Source organism: Neomonachus schauinslandi, chromosome 12 (assembly GCF_002201575.2).
Source record: "Neomonachus schauinslandi chromosome 12, ASM220157v2, whole genome shotgun sequence".
Lineage (NCBI taxonomy): Eukaryota > Metazoa > Chordata > Mammalia > Carnivora > Phocidae > Neomonachus > Neomonachus schauinslandi.
This window is the reverse complement of record NC_058414.1, coordinates 30,952,334-30,972,768: the sequence shown is the minus strand read 5'-3', so window position 1 is coordinate 30,972,768 and position 20,435 is coordinate 30,952,334. Positions and strand designations below refer to the sequence as shown.

Sequence of the window (20,435 nt, the reverse complement as noted above, 5' to 3'; positions counted from 1 at the left end):
ATGATGTGAACAGACAAATGCCCTTAGGCTAAAAGCCAAGATGAATGTGGGGCTACCTCAACTACCATCCTTCTCTCCAGTACTGTGGCCACTGCAGTCCTCCTGACTTGGTTGTTCTATTAGGTCTTAAATTTGTTGCTCGGCGTATTTTATCCAATCTTTGCAGCTGTTCTTGGCAGAAGGGTTGCTCTAATATAAACTACTCTGTCATCACTAGAAGCAGAAGCTGGTTCATTTCTCACCTCCAGGATCATCTGGGTTTTTTGACTCAAGTTATACCCTTCTGACATGACTCTCTCTCCCTCCCTGTGCATGCTCCATACTGCACTCAGTGGATCTTTTTGAAAAGTAAATTAGATTATAGTACTCTATTGTTCAAAAAAAAAATTAAAAGAAAAGATACCCTCAAGTAGCACCTCACTGAATTGAGAATAATATCTCAACTGTTAATATGCCTTGCTTCCTCTGCTCACTATTTGCACAGCACATTTCTTCCCATAACTCACATCCTGGCTCAAACGTTGTTGCCTTACACTAGCCTTCCCTAACTACACTATCTAAAAGAGTGCTTTCTTCCACCACCCTGATCACCTTCTAATCTCTTAAACGGTTTCATTTTTCACGGCCCCATCCAACCCAAAGATTGGATAAAATATGCAGAGCAACAAATTTAAGACCTAATAGAACAACCAAGTCAGGAGGACTGCAGTGGCCACAGTACTGGAGAGAAGGATGGTAGTTGAGGTAGCCCCACATTCATCTTGGCTTTTAGCCTAAGGGCATTTGTCTGTTCACATCATCGGTATAGAGGCTACTCAGAGAGTTCTGGGGGCTCTTTTAGTTTCCCTGAGCTAGAGAAACAGAAGTGGGAGCTGGGAACTGCCAGTGAGACCAGGATATACAAATAATATATATATATATATATATATATATATATATATATATATATTTGTTATATCATTAAAATATACCACACATAACATTTGTTCTCTGCCGTCTTTTTAGCAATGCCACCGTATCATCAGTATTTATAACAGTTCTAGCACACAGTAGGTACTCAGTGTATATTTGTTGACTATGGGAGAAAACTCAAGCAGGTAAGTAACCTGCTCGTTGCTAGAACGCGTTAGAGGCACCACCCACAAGTGGGGAAAAGAAGTGATGTGAGCAAAGTGGCATTTTATAAAGACTCATATGAAGTTAGTATTTAAAATGGAGAGAGTATAAAACAAATGGGCAGAATCAGAATATGTCTGGTTTCTGCCTGGGAAACTGTTCCTTTATTTTATTTATTTTTTTAAGATTTTATTTATTTATTTGAGAGAGAGAGAATGAGAGAGAGCACATGAGAGGGGGGAGGGTCAGAGGGAGAAGGAGACTCCCTGCCGAGCAGGGAGCCTGATGCGGGACTCGATCCAGGGACTCCAGGATCATGACCTGAGCCGAAGGCAGTTGCTTAACCAACTGAGCCACCCAGGCGCCCCCGTGTTCCTTTATTTTTAAAGCTCGCCAAGTATGTCTGACATTCTTCCAGGTTGGGAAGTATCACAACAAAAGTCTAGGGGTAGGAAACGTCAAGTGGTTGTTTAAAGAGGAGATAGATTTGTGAGTAATAGACAATGATCATAAAAATGGCATCTTCACAGATCTATACCTTACTGTAAAGTTCTAGTATCTGTTAACTCTGGTGTATCTGTGATTAATAACCCCCTGCCCCCACCTCAGCCTCTTCCCATAGAAAATTTGGCTAACCTGCCTCTAAGAAAAAGCAGTGACAATGTCAGCTTTTGAACAAAGGAAAAAGTGAACACGAGGATGAGACCCGAAAAGACCAAGAGGGATTCGGGATTTCTGTCCTAAGAATGTTGAGGACTACATTCACAGTTCTGACACGGTATAGGTGCCCAATAAAAATCCATCTGATGGAGAGATGCATGAATATATGAATGGCTGATGGGACCAGCATATTCAGAAATTGGTCTAACATGTTAAACTCAAGAACAGAACAAATGTAGAGGGTAAGCAACCACAAACTAGGAAAGCCTAACTCAGCCACAAACAAGAGCTGTTCTTAAAAACAAAGAAAAAGAAAAAAACTTCGTAAGATATACAGGAAGGCAAGAAGAACTCAAGAACAGTGCAGAGCTCATATTCGGGACGCCAAAACCAACAACAAAAATGAAAGGAGGAAAAGGATTTCTTGAGCTTGAAATCAGTGGGAATACTAAGAAAATTCAATGGAAATATCTGTAAGATAAATTACAGTAGTAACTATGGATCCAATTAGGGGAGTTTTGGTCAGAAATCATAGATTATGCTTAAAAGTAATCACCCCAAGAGCAGATGGGAAAGGTGGATGTGTTCAGAAGGGAGTGAAATAAATGCCTGCTGAGATGAAGTTAGTTTTCTAAGAGTGCTAGTTCTAATCTGAAACCTAAATAAGAAATCCCATGGGGTGCCTAGGCAGGTCAGTTGATTAAGCACCTGCCTTCAGCTCAGGTCCTGATCTCAGGGTCCTGGGATCGAGCCCCACATCGGGCTCCCTGCTCAGCAGGGAGTCTGCTTCTCCCTCTCCCTCTGCTTCTCTCCCTGCTCATGCTCTCTCTCTCAAATAAATAAATAAAACGTAAAAAAAAAAGAAAAACAAAGAAAAAAAAGAAATCCCATATACAGAAATCCCATTCCCAGAACCTCTGCATATCGTAGAAAGAATAGCTGCCAATGTATCTGAGATGTGAAATGGAAAGATTACAGACATGATCTTCAATTCAAATATTCTATTCCATTGTTAGGCTTTGTTTAAGCCCTGGAAAATAGGCTCAGCTGGTCATGGACTGAGCAAAGAAAGGGACTGTCAGCATTTCATAGATCTCAGCTTAGTGATTAAGTATCAGATCTCCCATGGTGGCAAATTTCTATGATGTAAATCTAAGTTATACAGTAGTTCTAGGACACAGACAATCCTGATTCAATCAAAACTAAATTTAAAGAATGTTTCTATATTGAATTAGTCATTCTCTATAAGGTACCTTGTCTTCCACTGCTTAAAATGTCATCCACATAGCCCAGAAGGTGTAATCAAAGGTATTCTGCTTCTTACGTAGAATTCAAAAATGAAGATCTGTTTGGGTCCCAAGTGTATGGAGTTGCACAGTTTAGCAGGTAAATTTGGTGCTGTGGTTCTGTTTTCACAAGTGTCAAGGCTGGATGAGATGGATACTATATAGGCTAGCAGTCACTCTAGAAAGCAGCTCAAAGGCTCAATAAACCAGCCATCCGAGGTATTTGCTTAATCCTTCAATCCTGACAGTTGGCAGGTGTGATTTACTGAGTAGATTAAGTACTTTGCTCTGCCTACTGCAATGAATAAAGACAGAAGTAATCTTTGCTCGCAGACTTTCCCCAGCATCACCAGACAAATCATAGATCTCTCTTTCCCCACTAAATGGAATCTGTTTGAGGCCTGAGCAAAACAAAGATATAAATGCAGGATTTGGAACATGATTGTTCTGTGATGTTTTTATACTCAACACTGGTTTTTTACAGAGTAAGTATTAACTCTCTCTGCTGGGCAGCATCTTGCTACATACGGCTTAGTACCAAGAGTCTCATTAAGAAAGGTGGTCAGGGGGTGCCTGGGTGGCTCAGTCCGTTAAGTGGCTGCCTTCAGCTCAGGTCATGATCCTGGGGTCTTGGGATCGAGCCCCACATACGGCTCCCTGCTCAGCGGAGAGCCTGCTACTCCCTCTCCATCTGCCTGCCACTCTGCCTACTTGTGCCCTCTCTCTCTAATAAATAAACAAAATCTCTCTAAAAAAAAAAAAAAAAGAAAGGTGGTCTGCTGGGGTTTGCATTTCTGCGCTCCACCCAGGTCCAAATGCTACATTCCCAATGTTTGTTAACTTCTCAATTACCTTTTGTATTTTGGTATATATACTAAATATATTATCTCCTATATTGAAGAGGCTTAGAATATACTTGTCATGTTAATTGTTCCTTCTTTTAATTTGAAAATAAGAAAATAAAGTTTATGTGCCACCTGAGGTACTTTCTATCTGTACAGACTTGATTCATTCAAATTATAGCTTGCCTTTTAATCTTAACCTACAGAAACCAAGATATTATTCTTAAACCATAAGGAAAACATGAAAGGAAAATGATATAAACTCAACGAAGATGCAAAGGAGAATTCAGATTGCACATTTTTTTAAACCTGTAGTCAATCAATTAGAAAGTAAGTAAATGCATAAAGTCAAGAGTTTGAGAAAATAGAGGCCAAAGGACTACTAAGATAATATTATGGCTAAGAAGAAAGGTGTTAATATAAAAAACAAGATTTAAACAACTATAAGAAAAAGTATTTTAAAAAATCTAGCTATGATTGACTTAAAAATGAAGGCATTTGGCTTGAAAAATGTGTGACTCAGAGAGGAAAACTGATTCAATCTAAAAAAGTTAGAAGACACTGAAACAGAAAGTTAACTATTGCTCAGACAGCCCCCTGGTTGGACTGGCAGAAGGGAGTAGCAGTTTTAGACAGTGAAATCCAAGGCTTGAGTCTTCACAAGGTAACAAAAATCATAGCTATCAACTTTACCCCAAAACACACTTCCACATTATAAATTTTAAAATGTTTAGCTATGTTTCTAATCATCTCACTAAATTTAAATATTATAAATCTCATTTTTAAAAACTTAATCAGTTTTTGTTTTACAAAATATTTAATTTAAATATACCTTTATCAATTATAGTAACCAGTAATTTTCCAGAAGAAAAAATATCCTAAATAAAAACAGATGCAGGAACAATAAACTCAGAAACTATATACTTTTGAAAGATGACTTTTATACTTTCATTTATTATAAACACGTAATTTTTGTTTGTAACTATAAAATAATGAATTATGTCTTGATCTTAAAACTGTACATATCTATTTTCAATCTTTATTTTCTACTTAGATTTCATTCTATAATTCTTAAGTGCCAAAAACCTAGTATGACAATCCAATAAAAAAAATAAAACTCCTAAACCAAAGCCTAAAATATTAGGTAATTAAAAAAAAAACCCACTATATGTTAACATAAATAACATATTTTATGAAAAATAACTACCTTTTCCTAAACAAAAATATTAGTGACCAAAGTGGGTCTGTTTTACATTTTTTCAAATTCTTTTAATGTATGACTTAATAAAAGAAAACTAAGGATCAGCTACCATATTTAATCTGTTAATATTGTGTTGTTTTGGATGAAGGTTATCTAGCCTCACATAGATACATAGTTGCAAAAGGGAATCTTTTACAGTCTTTTCAGATAATTGTGGACATTCTCCTTTAATTCTCCATTAAAACTCAGTAACTAATAATTTCTAAAAGGCTAAATGCAACATGGAAAATATAACCATATCAATGAACTTTTCATACTGTGTTTCATTAAATCCACTGGTCTGAATAGATCTTATACCCGTGCAAGATTTTATAATTCCATGCATCGATCATTGGAATTATGAGTTTTGCAGGTTTACCAAATGCTAACACATTTCATTAAACAATTAAAAAATGCATTTGCTAATATGAACATCATTGTTATGAGAAAAGTCTATATGTACAGGAAAACTATTAGGCTTAAGATGGTGAATGCAAGTTTTCCAAGATTCTAATTTTTACTTAAAGTTTTAATTTTACCACTGGCAACCAATGCTGTCAGCTGTTTCCCTTGAATTAACAGGCTCACTTTGTTCATTTTTATTCAAGAAAATTCTACCAGGGGCGCCTGGGTGGCTCAGTCGTTAAGCGTCTGCCTTCGGCTCAGGTCATGATCTCAGGGTCCTGGGATCGAGCCCCACATCGGGCTCCCCGCTCGGCGGGAAGCCTGCTTCTCCCTCTCCCACTCCCCCTGCTTGTGTTCCCTCTCTCTCTGTGCCTCTCTCTGTCAAATAAATAAATAAAAAATCTTTAAAAAAAAAAAAAAAGAAAATTCTACCAAATGCCTCAGTCTAAAAAACTATAGTTTGTATGCTTTTCTGTTAAGTAAAAATAGTATTACGTGACAAAAGTGTCTAATTTAGCTCACAATTCAAACTACATGAGTACTTCTCCTTGAGACAACCATCATATTTCAGTATGCTGCAAATGCTTTATGCATACTTTCCATTTTATTACTCAGGATATTAAAAAGATAGGCACTCAAAGGTTGAGATTTAATAAAATTAATAACGTTTACTGCACCATCATGGACATTTTTAAGAGGAACTAGCTTTTGGGAAGCCACGCTCCGGATGCCCCACTCTGCTCTGCTTGCTAGGCCCACCGGCTCACGCCCACCATGGCCACCATTCAGCAGCCGGTAGGAAGATGGCGCTTAGTGGAAAGCAAAGGCTTTGACGAATACGTGAAGGAAGTAGGAGTGAGAATGGCTCTGCGAAAAGTGGGCGCAATGGCCAAACCAGATTGTATCATCTCTTCTGACGACAAAAACCTCACCATAAAAACACTTTGAAGAGCACTTTGAAAACAACACAGTTTTCATGTAACCTGGGAGAGAAGTTTGAGGAAACTACAGCTGATGGCAGAAAAACTCAGACGGTCTGCAACTTCACAGATGGCGCGTTGGTTCAACATCAGGAATGGAATGGGAAGGAAAGCACAATCACAAGAAAATTGGAAAATGGGAAATTAGTGGTGGAATGCGTCATAAATAATGTCACCTGTACTCGGGTCTATGAAAAAGTAGAGTAAAAATTCCATCATCATTTTGGACAGGAATTAGCTGTGAGGATGAACAAGCTCAGTTCAATGAGCAAATCTCCATACTGCTTTTTTTTTTCCATTACTGTGTTCAATTATCTTTATCACAAACATTTTATATGCATTTATTTTAAAGTGTTGATTTAATTAGGATCATCCCTTTGCAAACAAAATTTGTGCTAAAAAAAAAAGGAACTAGCTTTTTTTTTTCTTTTTTCTTTTTTTTTGACTGAGTGCAGTGGGAAAAACTCAATGATTACTAGTAGTTAGATGCCACTGCCTTAATTCATGCTAAGGAACCAGCAATTTTGCCACCATTGTTTCCGTATCAGCAGTGCAGGTGTCAACACAGTGAAAAAGGCAAATAACATTGTGGTACTACACGAAAATACTTTTGACATTATGAACCCCCAGGGTTCCTCAGGACACTGAGAGCCACTGGTTTGGGTAACTCAAGAAATGTAGAAACTTCACAGAACAGGAAATATTTTATAGTGCTTCTCAAAAAAGAATTCATAGTGACTAGCTTCAAACCTTCTTGCTATTCATAAGGCAACAAGGAAGATTCAAGAGCATTCTATATAACTATATGCAACTAAAAAAAAAATAGAAACCTATAAAAGATTTTAAACATGGTCAAGTGCTAAATCCCAACCAAGAAAAAAAATTGTATAGCAAAGAGCTCAGAATTTTCTATTTGAGTCAAAACTGTGGAGGATTAGATTATACACATGGCATTTTATTAATTATGTCTTACCTTAGCTCTAGAGGAACTGACATTTTCCATATTTTCAATGCTGCAGATACAATTCTGTGAAACTTTCCGGCAAGCCACTCTGATATAGTCCCAGAAGCTACGAGGACTTTCATAACCAAACCAGGTTACTTGACCTTCAGGAGACAAATTGTAATACAAAATAAAAGAAAACTAGACTAGAAAATTCAAAATGCAAGAATAAAATTCTGAAAAATAAAAGACAGCCTAGTGTGCCATAGTGAAAAGGGCACTAACCCGAGTGGCAAAAAAGCCTTCAATCTAGTCCTGCTCTATCTTTAACTAGTTGTGCTACTGTGGACATTTATTTAATAGACCTGGATCATAGTTTTCTCAACAACAAAATCAAACAAATGAAAGAAAAAGGGACCAGACACTAAAAAAAAAATCTCTTGCAGTTTAATATTCCACTATTCTAAGGCAGTCTTTTAGACAGCTCCCAGAAAACCCTCCTTATGGTTCTAGTTAACCATTAATTCACATGTCAAAGGTTGCATTCTAAAGCTTCCTCTACTTAGAGAAACAGAAAAAATAGTAACACTTTTCCTCCTCTTCATAAGGAAACTTCCAAGAAATGAAACAATGCTGTGGTCTATCTTCTAAGTACACATGATGAATTAGAATGCTATGTTCACTGATCAAACATAATCTACCCAACATTCTCATCTAGAAAGCCAATAAAGTTCCTCTCTGTCATTCACCTGCTCTCTTCTAGTTGGCAACCCATGAAAAGTCTTTCAGGCATGTACCATTATAACTTTTCAGAATCGGGTAATTATGTGTCTACTCATGAACAAATGTTCTTTTGCGTGTTATCTTACATCAGTATTAATATTTCTATATGGGATTCTGAGTGGTGGTCCATGGGCACCATTTTGTACTCTGAGCATTTTTAAGTAGGATATAAGAGACATCTTAATTCTTTCTTTTCTTTTCTGGAATGATTAGTCTTACCTAGGGAAGTTGTTTAATCTTAAAGTAGAAAGATCTGCTTTTACATTTTAAGTCTGGGCTTCCTTAATTATTTATCTTAAATCTTCCTATCCCCAGTAATAGCTTCTCTGTAGCAACATCAAAAGTATTCTTGTCAACAAGCACCATTTTAGGAGTGATGTCTCAAATGACAGTACAGTGGTTTCCAACCACAGTGGCCCGTAACAATAACTGAGCTGCTTTTTAAAAAATACCTATGCCTGGACTCCATCCCAAGGTAAATAATCAAAATCTTTAAGGGTGGGCCCAGGCATAGGTATTTTTTAAAAAGATCCCCTTGGTATTTCTAATAATGTATTTATGGTTAATTAACCAACAGAAACTGTACATATCATTTTGGTAACTCCTATTCATTATTCAGGACATTTTTAAAGTCCTTTTCTTCTTGTAACCCACATACGATCTCTATAGCGGGTCAATCCCTATGTGCTGACATAGCACCCTATGCTTATCTATCCTTATAACTGTTTACTTGATTATCTTACATTTTAGGTGGTATAATCAGTAAGGCAGGGATTGTGTCTTGTTCTACTTCAAATCAATCTCCAACACTTCATGCTTGGCTCAGAGTAGGCATTCAGTAAATATTTGTTAAACAAATCAACTGGTAAATCAATACAAAACATCATCTTAATTGCAAGGCACAAAATTTGAATTTTAAAAATCTATCTTGTTATAGTGACAGTTCAAGGACAATCTGGTATTAAGAAATGTGCATCCTAGATTATGAATGTCAAACATTCCAGACAAACATACCTTTGTCTTTATAAATAAAAATACAAAAGCTTCTCAAATCCTTATTCAACTCAATGTCTCTAAACTCAATGTTTCTTTAAAAATCAAATCTTACTACCTACAAATAAAAATATATAGGAATACTTATAATCTCCCTTCTTCCTCTCAATCTCTCCCTGTCACTTTCTTTTGCCCCCTCTGTTCTTTGAGTTAAAAAAGGTCCTGGTACAGTACCTTACTATAGTTTGTCTTTAGGACAATATTCATGTCATTAATTTGTTAGCCATTTGGAGAGGAGGCAGGATGTCTACTGGTTAAGAATATGAGTTTTGAATCAGAGGGACTTTCTAGCTATGTGATCGTGGGCAAATGAGTTAACTTCACTCTATCAATCAGGGTTTCTTCTATGAGTTGACAATAATGGCAGTACCTACCTGATAACACTGTTGAGAGAATTAGATGAGATAATCTATGTGCAGCAATTAGTTTATAGGCTGGTACAGATGTTAACAATTATTACCACTACTATTGCTATTATCATACAAATAGTTAAGAGACCGAAGCTCCTCTGTACTGTAAACAAAGTGGGAATGGGATGCAAAATTAAAATTTCCCCCTTACTTGCTCAGAATCTAGAAAAATGCTTAAAATTTACTCCCTAATGCAACCTTTTCCCATATCAACCATTTCAAATTTACCTCCTCAAGATATTTCTAGTCTTTTTCTTTGGCTTCTATTAATTAAGATCATTCCATAATTTAAAATGAGAGGTACAGCCAGACTTCCATCAAGAAAGGATCTTAAAGAAAGGGAACATCACAAGTTTTCTCTGTTGACTTTATTTTAAACCTTCTCATGAGTTTGACATGGTTAAGGAAAATAATTTATGAGAAGTTTTAAAATAAAGCTGTCAAAGAATCACAAAAGAATATAACAAAGCCCCATTTTGGAGGAGAGGAAACAAAGATATCAAAAAACAAAATCTAGGCTAAGGTTAACAGAGAAGGAATGGGCACTAAATCCTTGGGACTCCTGCTGTGGGTAAGGTATGCTGTCTATAAGACTTTCACCCAAGAGACCATGGCAAGATTTCCCAGATTACAAACTGAGAAACTGAACAATTAACAGAATAACATATCATAATTTGCAGGCCTTAAATAAATAAACCTGTAGTATCTTCACAACACTATTATCAACTTAGCAAACTAGATGTGAGGATGACTTGGCTTGATTATGTCTTCCTTCCTCTTCCATGTACATCATTTCCAAAGTGAAGTTCTGAATTCAAGACACTGAATTTTTCACATTCAAAAGAATCTGCTTTGATTAAGAGAAGGTGTATTCCCTTGTTAGGCCTCCAAACAAACTCTCTTGTAAATCATATATCCTAGAATTTTATGTAAATAATTAAATAATTTCTGCATCTATGAAAGAGTTAAATTTAATTAAAAATAATGGAAGCATTCAATTGGTTACTTGAGATAGTATTTGAAGATCATTTTTACTTAAGCACAGATTAATAGCAAAAGATGTACTTAGGCTATTAGTCTGTAATCACTATGCAACAGAAAAATTAAAAAACAAAGCTAAAAGCTGATCATGCCTTTTAAAATAACTATTGAAGCAATAAACAATCACTCCCCAAATATTTTCATTCCCTTTAAAAATAACCATTCATTTCCTTTAAAAATAGCCATAAAAGCAAATCACACAGCAAGGGAACAACTAGTCTATATCTTGAAGAAATTTTATTCTGGAGAAGAAACATCCTGTCACTAACAATTCTTTTAAAAGCTATTGATAGGTGTATAATATGCTTTCTGCTACATGTTTTCTTAGAAGTTAAATTTTACCAATGATGAAGTTAAACAACTTTTTCAAAACTTATTGACATTCCATCAATCTGACTCTAATTCATTTTAAGGCAAAGAAAGAAAGGGTGAAAAGTTTGCTGGACTAGGGGCGCCTGGGTGGCTCAGTGGGTTAAGTGTCTGCCTTCGGCTCAGGTCATGATCCCAGGATCCTAGGATGGAGCCCCGCATCGGGCTCCCTGCTGAGCGGGAAGCCTCTCCCACTCCCCTGCTTGTGTTCCCTCTCTCGCTGTATCTCTCTCTGTCAAATAAATAAAATCTTAAAAAAAAAAAAGTTTGCTGGACTAAAAGGTAATGTACTACTGACCAGCTATGTGATATCTTTCCCACAAAACTGTCTTATTTTCAGCACCTAAATATGGCCTGTGATCTCTAAGGTCCAAGGTTATTTTATAATAACTCTTCTAAAAAAATTAAAAAATAAAATTACTCTTCTATATTTCTTAAGTTAGACGTCTGTTTACATCATGCAATGTATCTGTGTTTTGCTTATATCTTAGTTCACAGCTGGAATGAGACCTTCTAAGAACAAGGACTAAATTTTCTAAAGTGGTTCTCTACTTAGTAGTGACTGACACATCATCTTTTGATAATATAAAATATAAATGAATCTGTTAAGTGACTTCCTTTCTCTACTCTTTGTATAAGTGCTTACCTATGTAAAGAGCAAATGAAAAACTCGTCCCCCAAGCTGAAGTTAGTGTTACAATGCATCGCCTAGATTAGACAGTATCAAAGACTATCACCTTGGAACTGCGACTCAACTAAACAAGCAATAAAAGATAGTCCCATTGAATTTTAATTAACCACTCTGATATCACTGTAAAAGTTTTCAGATACTTAAAGGAAAATGGTTACAGGTGGATTAATTGTTGCCAATATATTAGTATTTAGATGAATTCAACTTTTAACTTTTCACTTTAAATTCTTTAACAGCAATCTTGAATTTCTTACTGCTAATTTATAAAAGTCAGTTTAATATTTTCTATTATATTTTTGCTAAGCAGAGAAAACTCCCATTTCTGCAAGAGGACAGAGTCTTTTCCTTTTTTAAAAGAAACTACTATTTTTAGTTGAGGTTCATATTTATTAGACTACCAAGCTTTGAAAGTAAAATAATGACCTTGATTAATTTTCTAAGTAAAATTTCATATTAATATTCTAGAAAAGGAATCTAAATACTTTAAAAATAACTTTAATTACATATTAAGCTGAATCTTAAGAAGTATGAGTCTAGATTAGATACTCAGTTGTACTTCTATTGCTAGCTTTGTATGTTACTTACAGGACATCTCAAGTAAATCATTTAACAACTATGAAGCACAGTTTCTAATTTACAAAACATAATTATTATTCTTTGTTACTGAAAATGTCTTGTTCACTGGTAAGGAATTTATCACAATTATCTATAATATGTATCTAATACCATAAAAATGAGTCAATTCGTAATCTTTCAAGACAAAAAAAATCAAGATAACCAGGTTCACCAAAAATCTGAAAATTGAATTTGACTTAAACTTTTTATCCAGTAATTTTACCATCTTTCCAAGTAGAAGACAAAGATTTTGTCTTCTTCTTCTACCAGCTTTTTAACAAAAGGCTTAGAATACTGGCAGACTGAATTAGAGTTCCTAAGGCTGAACTCCATACAGAGAACAACACATAAATGTGAGCCCTGAAGAAATCAAGCATAATCTGTTTCCGTAGTGATTAAGGCTATATATAGAGGACATAAAACAAATGAAACTGTTTAAAATGATTACTTGTGGGAATGAGGGTTGAGGAAAAGAGGCTTGTTTTTACTTTCCATCTTTTGTCTTAATTGTAATCCTTAGAAATAATGACTATATACTTCTTTTCTAATTAAAAAAATATAAAAAAGGCTAGTCCATTAAGTACAGAGCCTAGCAGTATTTTGCAGACAGGAGGAACTCAATTAAAAAGTTTTGAGTAAGTGAATAAAGGCATGCATTCTACCTGGGAGAAAGGAAACTAAGGAATATATTCCCACTAATGATTCCAGAATGGCAAAGCAGTTATTGATACTGCCCATGAATGTTTCACTGAATGACTCTGGAAAAATCGCACATCTTCCCTAAGCCCCCAGTTTGCATGTAATACAAATATTATTATACACACTTACAAAACTGAGGAGATAACTAATAATTCTTATATTGTTAAGAGTTACAATAAAATGTAATCGCACAGATACGCATGATTAATAAAAGTGATTAAAACCATGGGAACTTAAAGAAATATGCAGGGGGTCACATGAGAAAAGAAGGAGAGTAAATGGATTATTATATTGTGTGGGTTTACAACAAGATTTTAATTTAAAAGTTAGCATAAGCATATTTGTGCCCTCTGGATTAACAAAAGCAAAAAACAGAAAGCTTTGCAAAACCCATGCAATGTACTAAAAGAGATCACTTAACTGATACAGCCCTCCCCAGTAAGTCAATTCCATGCTCCCGCGCAGCTCAGTGGCGGGAGACATCACCAGCATAGAGTACCTTGAAGAGGTATTTGGAGATGAGCCAGCCATCTGCAACTTTGGGATATCTCTTTAAAAAAAATAAACAACAACAACAACATACAGATATTTAAGAAACCTGCCATCAAGTTTACAATTGCAAACTGAATAGCCCAAATAAGATGGCTACACATTATCTGGATGCAATAAATACTACATTTACCTAATAAATAAAATGAACTCAGTTAAGATGAATTATGAGGTATACTCAGCACGTAAATCAAACTGGTCCCTTGTCACCTATTCTACTGGAGAAGGGAGGGTATCTATAAGTCACAGAAACAGGCTCCCTGTTTGCTTTCAGGGCCATCATTCTTTCCCAAACATGATAGGCTGATGATGACAGGGCAAAAGGAGCAAAAGCTTGACTGAATTTGCTAGCTTTGCACCTCAGACTTTATAAGATTGGTTAGGAAAATTATTATTAAACTATATTTCTTATAAAGTTTCAACTTTAAAAATAAATAGACTTTTTTTACTGTTAACTTTTCTAAAAGTTGTAAGAAAATTCATTTTGAAGAACAGCTCTTATTTTTTGGGCCTAAGAAGAGTTAAAATTTTTATGTTTTTTTCTTTTGTGAATTATGAGAACAGCACTTAGATATCAAGAAGAATGTTCTTCAGTTTAACCAATGTTGACTGAATGCCTACTTCATGCAAAATGCTGTTTTATTTCCTACAGCTTCCAATTATTGTTTAACAACCACCATCTGGAAAAGTACTGTAAATCCTTGCTATGTTGTTTGGGAACTCCTAGTATAATTATACAGGAAAACTCCAAAGCCAAATTTCTAAAGTTGCATTCCCCAAAAATGATCTTTTCTTCTCTCATAACCAAACACTGAAATCTCCAACAGGACATGGTCCCATATACCTTGCCAATTATTTATACTCTTTCTGAAACCAAACAAAACCAACAGCACACACAGTCAGTAATGTATGAAAATGAAAGGAAGAAGATGTAGATAGTTTGTGCTATTGGCTACATATATGTGTTGACCATTCACTCTCTATCCTCCTACTTCAATGTATAACATTTTTAATGACTATTAAATTTGGAAACACATATTCAAAAGGAACTATAATTTGGTATTCTAATTGAACCCACATTAGAAGATCATGTTGTTGCTACAACTACTACAAAAATGAAAATTTCTCAGCATTGAGATGCAAATCAGAATAGAATGTTTTCATTGCAAATATTAAGACAATTCTTAATGTTTAAACCAATGTTTACTATCTCTGCCCTGACGACAAAGTTATGTATCTTATTTGTAGTCATTAATATAACCAAAAAAGTTATCAGAGTAAAAACAATGTCCACGGAAAATCTTACTTAAAAGAATTTTACTTCAAAAAATGTATTAAATAGGGGGCGCCTGGGTGGCTCAGATGATTAAGCATCTGCCTTCTGCTCAGGTCATGATCCCAGGATTCTGGGACCGAGCTCCGGGTAGGCTCTCTGCTCTGCAGGGAGCCTGCTTCTCCCTCTCCCTCTGCCTGCCTCTCTCTGTCAAATAAATAAAATCTTTAAAAAAATGTATTAAATAAGATATATCATGTCCAGATTTATGTCATGACTTAATCAATCCCTGGTATAAAGTGAGAAACAATTACTAACTCTATTATAAATCACAATTTATAGATTAGTATTTTTTTAAAGCTGTTAGTATGTTAGCCTTTATGTCTTCATTATGCAAATGGTTTTTATTTTGGCTGTAAAATACCACATGAAAATTTTAAAAAATTAAAATGCTTTCACTTATTTGTAGGCCTTAATTGCTTTAATCATAATTTAGTATCTTACTCTACATCAGTTATAAGGAACCAGGAGCATCCAGACCAAGGAACAATCCACTAGATTCCAAATTATCTGTAATTAAATTTCAACAATTCTTTTATTTTATAGATAAGAAAGCAGAGGCCCAGAGAGAGCATGCCTATATACCATCTCTGTTTGCTGTCACCTCATGCTGATCTACTCATGAGACAAGACTTGACAGAAGGAGGAGAATCAGTCAATTGGTTTTCCTGGTTGGTTATGAGTTGTCACTGACAGCCTCAGAAATAAGAAAAACAAAACAAAAAAATGAGCAGTAAACTTATAGTTTGACTGGGGTGAATATTTTTCTTATAAAATTTAAATTCTTAGCATAGTTGCTGCCAAAAAAGTAAATGAATAAGTGAACTACAAAGCTCACATTATTTCAGAGTGGCCCAAGGAATTGTTTGGAGAAAAGGGTCTCATTTGCAACTGAAATAAAACCCTTTGTTATAAAATATATTAACATTAAGAGAAACAGTATTTTACCATTAAGCAGCGCAGAAAAACAGTTTCAACAAAACTAAGTATACCAAAGTGTTTTGTTAAAAAACAAAATTCATTTCAAATGTACCATTACAATCATATCATATATAGTTATAGTAGGTGTTAATTTCTGAAATTTTAGTCAAAAGAAGAATCTACTCAGAAATGGATACAATAAAAGAATGTTTAATCATACTAAAGATACAGTATTTTCTGACCCCAAATGAACTTTCAAAAACAACTGAAAATAAATCCAACTATAATCTTTTTATTAATGTGGAAATTGGCCTTCATCCAGAAAAGATCACTGACCACAAATCTGCCTTGGTGATAAGACTGAATATAATTCTAATTCATGAATATGCCATTTATTCTTCCATTTTTTTTCACGTTAGTTCTTGTTCCAACTTTAGCTTTCTATTCATTTTGATTTCTTTGATGACTAAGCTACATTAATTATCATGATTAATTTGATAAATGCAGAAGGTAAACATCTGCCTTCGCTATATTCTAATTTTTTCTCTTTCTCTGTGTATGTATTTTTCTAATAAAGTTACAGGTAGATGACTTTATTTTTAAATGATCCAAGATGGATTCTAAAATAAGATCCTTAAATGGATTTGTAAATTGCCATTTGAAAGGCAAGTAACAAAACTGATTATAAATTATCAGATAGTAATTCAGAATTTTCACAAGTTTTTAATTGGCAATACCAAATAGAATATATTTTATTTTGTCACTGATAATATTCATGCAAGTTCTTATTGTTTGAAATTTTGGATCTTCAAGCCATGTATATATATGTAAGAGAAAAATCATTCAGTGAAGCAATATTTACAACTGTAGTATGTACTGTATTCAGCTAACAATGAAACAATATTATTTTTCTTTCTATGTGGTAATTTTTCATCTCTTAAGATTCTGAAATTAAATTGTACCACCATATAAAACTTATCTTAAGCTTTCAAAAGACTGCTTTAAAATGACATTTATAGGTAGATGGTAGATACATTAGAAACAAAAGTATTTGTTCACTGATTCAACAATTTTTAAAACCTGAGTATCAAAAACATGAAAATATTTTACATTTTAAAAGTCATAGTGACTTTAAAGGAAACACATGTAGGAAGAATTTTAATAAAATATTAGGTTATATGAATGAACAACTCTTGAAATTAGAAAATCAGAAGACATAGGAAATGAAATTATGATGCCCTCCAAAAATGACCTAAAGTTCATTAAACTGTGCAATCTCTTCCTTGTTCTATAAGAATGAGAAATATTTGAGCATTAAAAAATGCTGAATTTACATAACAAAAAATTTAATGAGACAGCAACTTTCCATTACTGAAAATAAACAAAATATAATTTAATAATTATAAGTACTGTAAGATGCTCTATGCTAATTCCACAAAAATCATCAGATCAAACTGGAAATGTCCAATTATTTTTCTGGCAGAAATGCAAAGGGCTACAAACACAGATAAATAAACGTAAGAAAGAACTTCAGAGACCGTCAATTCCTCCTAAATCCAAGAACCTGTATTACCTGGTAGAATCATAAATTTCTTTACCTCTCTTATACATTAAAAAAAACTTTCAAAAAAATCTGAGGCAAGGTTATCAATGGTAGATATTATTTAAGTATTTTAAAAACATTTTCTTCTGGTGGTATGCCCTTTCAGAAGTCAAATCTAGATTAGATTCCTTAATTTGAAAGGATTTGGGAAGTGAAGTTCATGTAAAATAAATCTAAAAATACTCCAGAAATAACAAAGTTGAAAACCACTAGTAAATCTCTCATTCTATAAATAAATAAATATTTAAATTGGGGGATTAAAATGACTCCTTGAAAATTCTGAGTTGGTTATAAAACATAAAGACCATATATCCAAATAAGTACAAATACTGAAGACATTTTTCTTGTTCTTCACCCAGAAATGCTTACAGCAAAAACCATAATTAAGAGTACTACTACAATCCTATGGCTCCAAACAGAAGCAAGTACCTAAGTATGTGGAGATTGTGTTTTAGAATTTTAAACATGCACAAAATTATATAAAATCTTATAAAACTAAGACAGGAAAAATATTTCAGATGTTTCAAAACAAATAATAAACTCTCAAGTGAAAAATGATAAGCATAAAATGAAATAATAAAATACCAATAGAAATCATGTAGAAAGACCAATATCAAGGAGAAAAAAAGAACCATTATTGATCAAAATGGGCTACATAAAAGCTAGTTCTATGCGATGTAAATAGTTTTTTTCTATTTGAGGGTAAGTAAGAAGACTCACTCCACAAAATAAATAGGCAAAGGTCATAATCAGGAAATTACAAAAAAAATTTTTTTAATAAACATGAAAATATCCTCAATCTCATTTGCATATAAATGCAAATTAAAATAACAGAATATTTTATGTATTTCGTATTAATAGAAGGCCAAAAAGATATTTTCCCCTATCAAATTAAAATTTTTTCATATTAGAATTTTTTTAATATTAACAATAATACAATGAGGATATGATAAAAATAACAATTACATACATTATTATTGGTACAACTTTTCTGGTAGACAGTATAGCAGCATATATTAAAATAATAGTATATATATCAGAATGTGCATACCCTGTATTTCAGTAATTACAACTCTAAGAATTCATTAGCTACTACCATTAACAGGAAATAATTTTAAAGAAATTAGAAAACCATGTAAACATAAATGTTCAGGAACTTAACAGCATGTTTATGAAAGGAAAAATTAGGAGAAAATAAATAGGAAATTAATTACAGTTAATTCATGCAACAGATTATGTACTTGGTTAAATATGAAATGGAAACATATTCAAGAAAACAGAAAACATTTGTTCAAACAGAACCTTATACATAGATGTTCACAGCAGTCTTATTTATGAGAGAAAAAAAGCAGAAACAATCGAACATCCATTAAATAGATACACAAAATGTGGTATATATCCATATAATGGAATATTATTTAGCCATAAAAAAGAGCTACTGATACGTGATACACACTACAACATGGATGAACCTTGAAAACTTTATGCGAAGTGAAAGAAGCCAAACACAAAAGGTCGTATATTTTATGATTTCCTTTGCATGAAATGTCCAGAATAAGTAAATCCATAAGGACTGAAAGTGGATTAGTGGTTGCCAGGGGAGGGGGGTGGAGAGAAAAGAAGTGACCACTTAAGGGTATGGAGTTTCTTTTTAGGGTGATGAAAATGTTCTGGAACTAGGCAGTACTGGTAATTGCACAACATTGTAAGTATACTAAATATCAATGAATTATACATTTTAAAATGGTTACAATGGTGAGTTTTATGATACATTAGTTTAATCTCACTTAAAACTACCAAAAAATAAAATTAAATGGAAAATACAATATGGCCATGAAAAGATGCCTACAATATACTAAGGGCAAAATATAGATCATAGCAAAGGAAATACAAATACATACACATTCATGTGTACATATATATGTGACAGTTATACCAGCTGCAATTATATCTACAATTTCTGGAAGATTTTATTAATATTCCTGCAGCTCTAAATTTGAATCTCTGGTCACTTTTATGAGGAGTAGGAGGGAAGAGGGAAGGCAAAAAACGGTAGCCCAAGAAGATAAAAGTATATACAGAACAATTAAAAGTCAAGTCAAGTAGATTATATACCCGTTATGGGATAAAATCCTAATGTGAAGAATGAGGCTTTCATTTTTTTTAAATTTTTTTTTAAAGATTTTATTTATTTATTTGACAGAGAGAGACACAGCGAGAGAGGGAACAGAAGCAGGGGGAGTGGGAGAGGGAGAAGCAGGCTCCCCGCAGAGGAGGGAGCCCAATGTGGGGCTCGATCCCAGGACCCTGGGACCATGACCGGAGCCGAAGGCAGGTGCTTAACGACTGAGCCACCCAGGCACCCCAAGAATGAGGCTTTTTAAAGGCAACAGAAAAACAAAAAAAAAATCAGGGCTACAAGTTTAGTATTAAATGAAGTATAGGAATATAACTTTAATTGAAAAAGATACATGAAGAATAGGGAAATTTGAGTGACAAATTTTCCAGCTACTTTTTCCTTCATACTTGCTTCACAAACTAAGGCTTTTTATCTTTAGAATCTATTTATTTATTCACTACTAAACTTAAATTTACTATATTATATAGAGGTTAATTTTATTCCCTATACAATTTAAGACACTAAACCAAATTTACCACACTACATATAACACTGGGTATTTCAAGAATTACTTTAATATTATCATTTTCTGAGATACAAAATCTGCTCAAGCTTTCCTAAATTTCCAAGCACATAACTTAAAAGGATGTTTCTCAGAACGGCCTTGTCCATTGTCTAAAAGCCAAATTCTGGTAACCTTCAGAGCCACTTTCTTATCTCTTATATCATGTTTTGGCCTAAGAATATGGGTTTTTTATTGGGTGAGTTGCATTCATA

The 20,435-nt window shown here is 34.0% G+C and overlaps 1 protein-coding gene and 1 pseudogene across 6 annotated transcripts in view; one reads left to right on the top strand and one right to left on the bottom strand.

The window, feature by feature from the left end:
- RUNDC3B (RUN domain containing 3B) overlaps positions 1-20,435 on the bottom strand; it is a 126,301-nt gene that overhangs the window by 64,210 nt on the left and 41,656 nt on the right. For 3 of the 6 annotated variants that reach the window (XM_021689686.1, XM_044920062.1, XM_044920064.1), the window contains exons 3-4: positions 13,633-13,683; positions 7,503-7,636 (exon numbers count right to left, since the gene is read on the bottom strand). In XM_021689686.1, coding sequence (XP_021545361.1) covers positions 7,503-7,636; positions 13,633-13,683 — 185 coding nt within the window. The remainder of the gene's footprint in view (positions 1-7,502; positions 7,637-13,632; positions 13,684-20,435) is intronic. The other 3 variants (XM_021689687.1, XM_044920063.1, XM_021689688.1) reach the window with 1 other exon arrangement.
- On the top strand, positions 6,324-6,836 carry LOC110580031 (annotated as a pseudogene).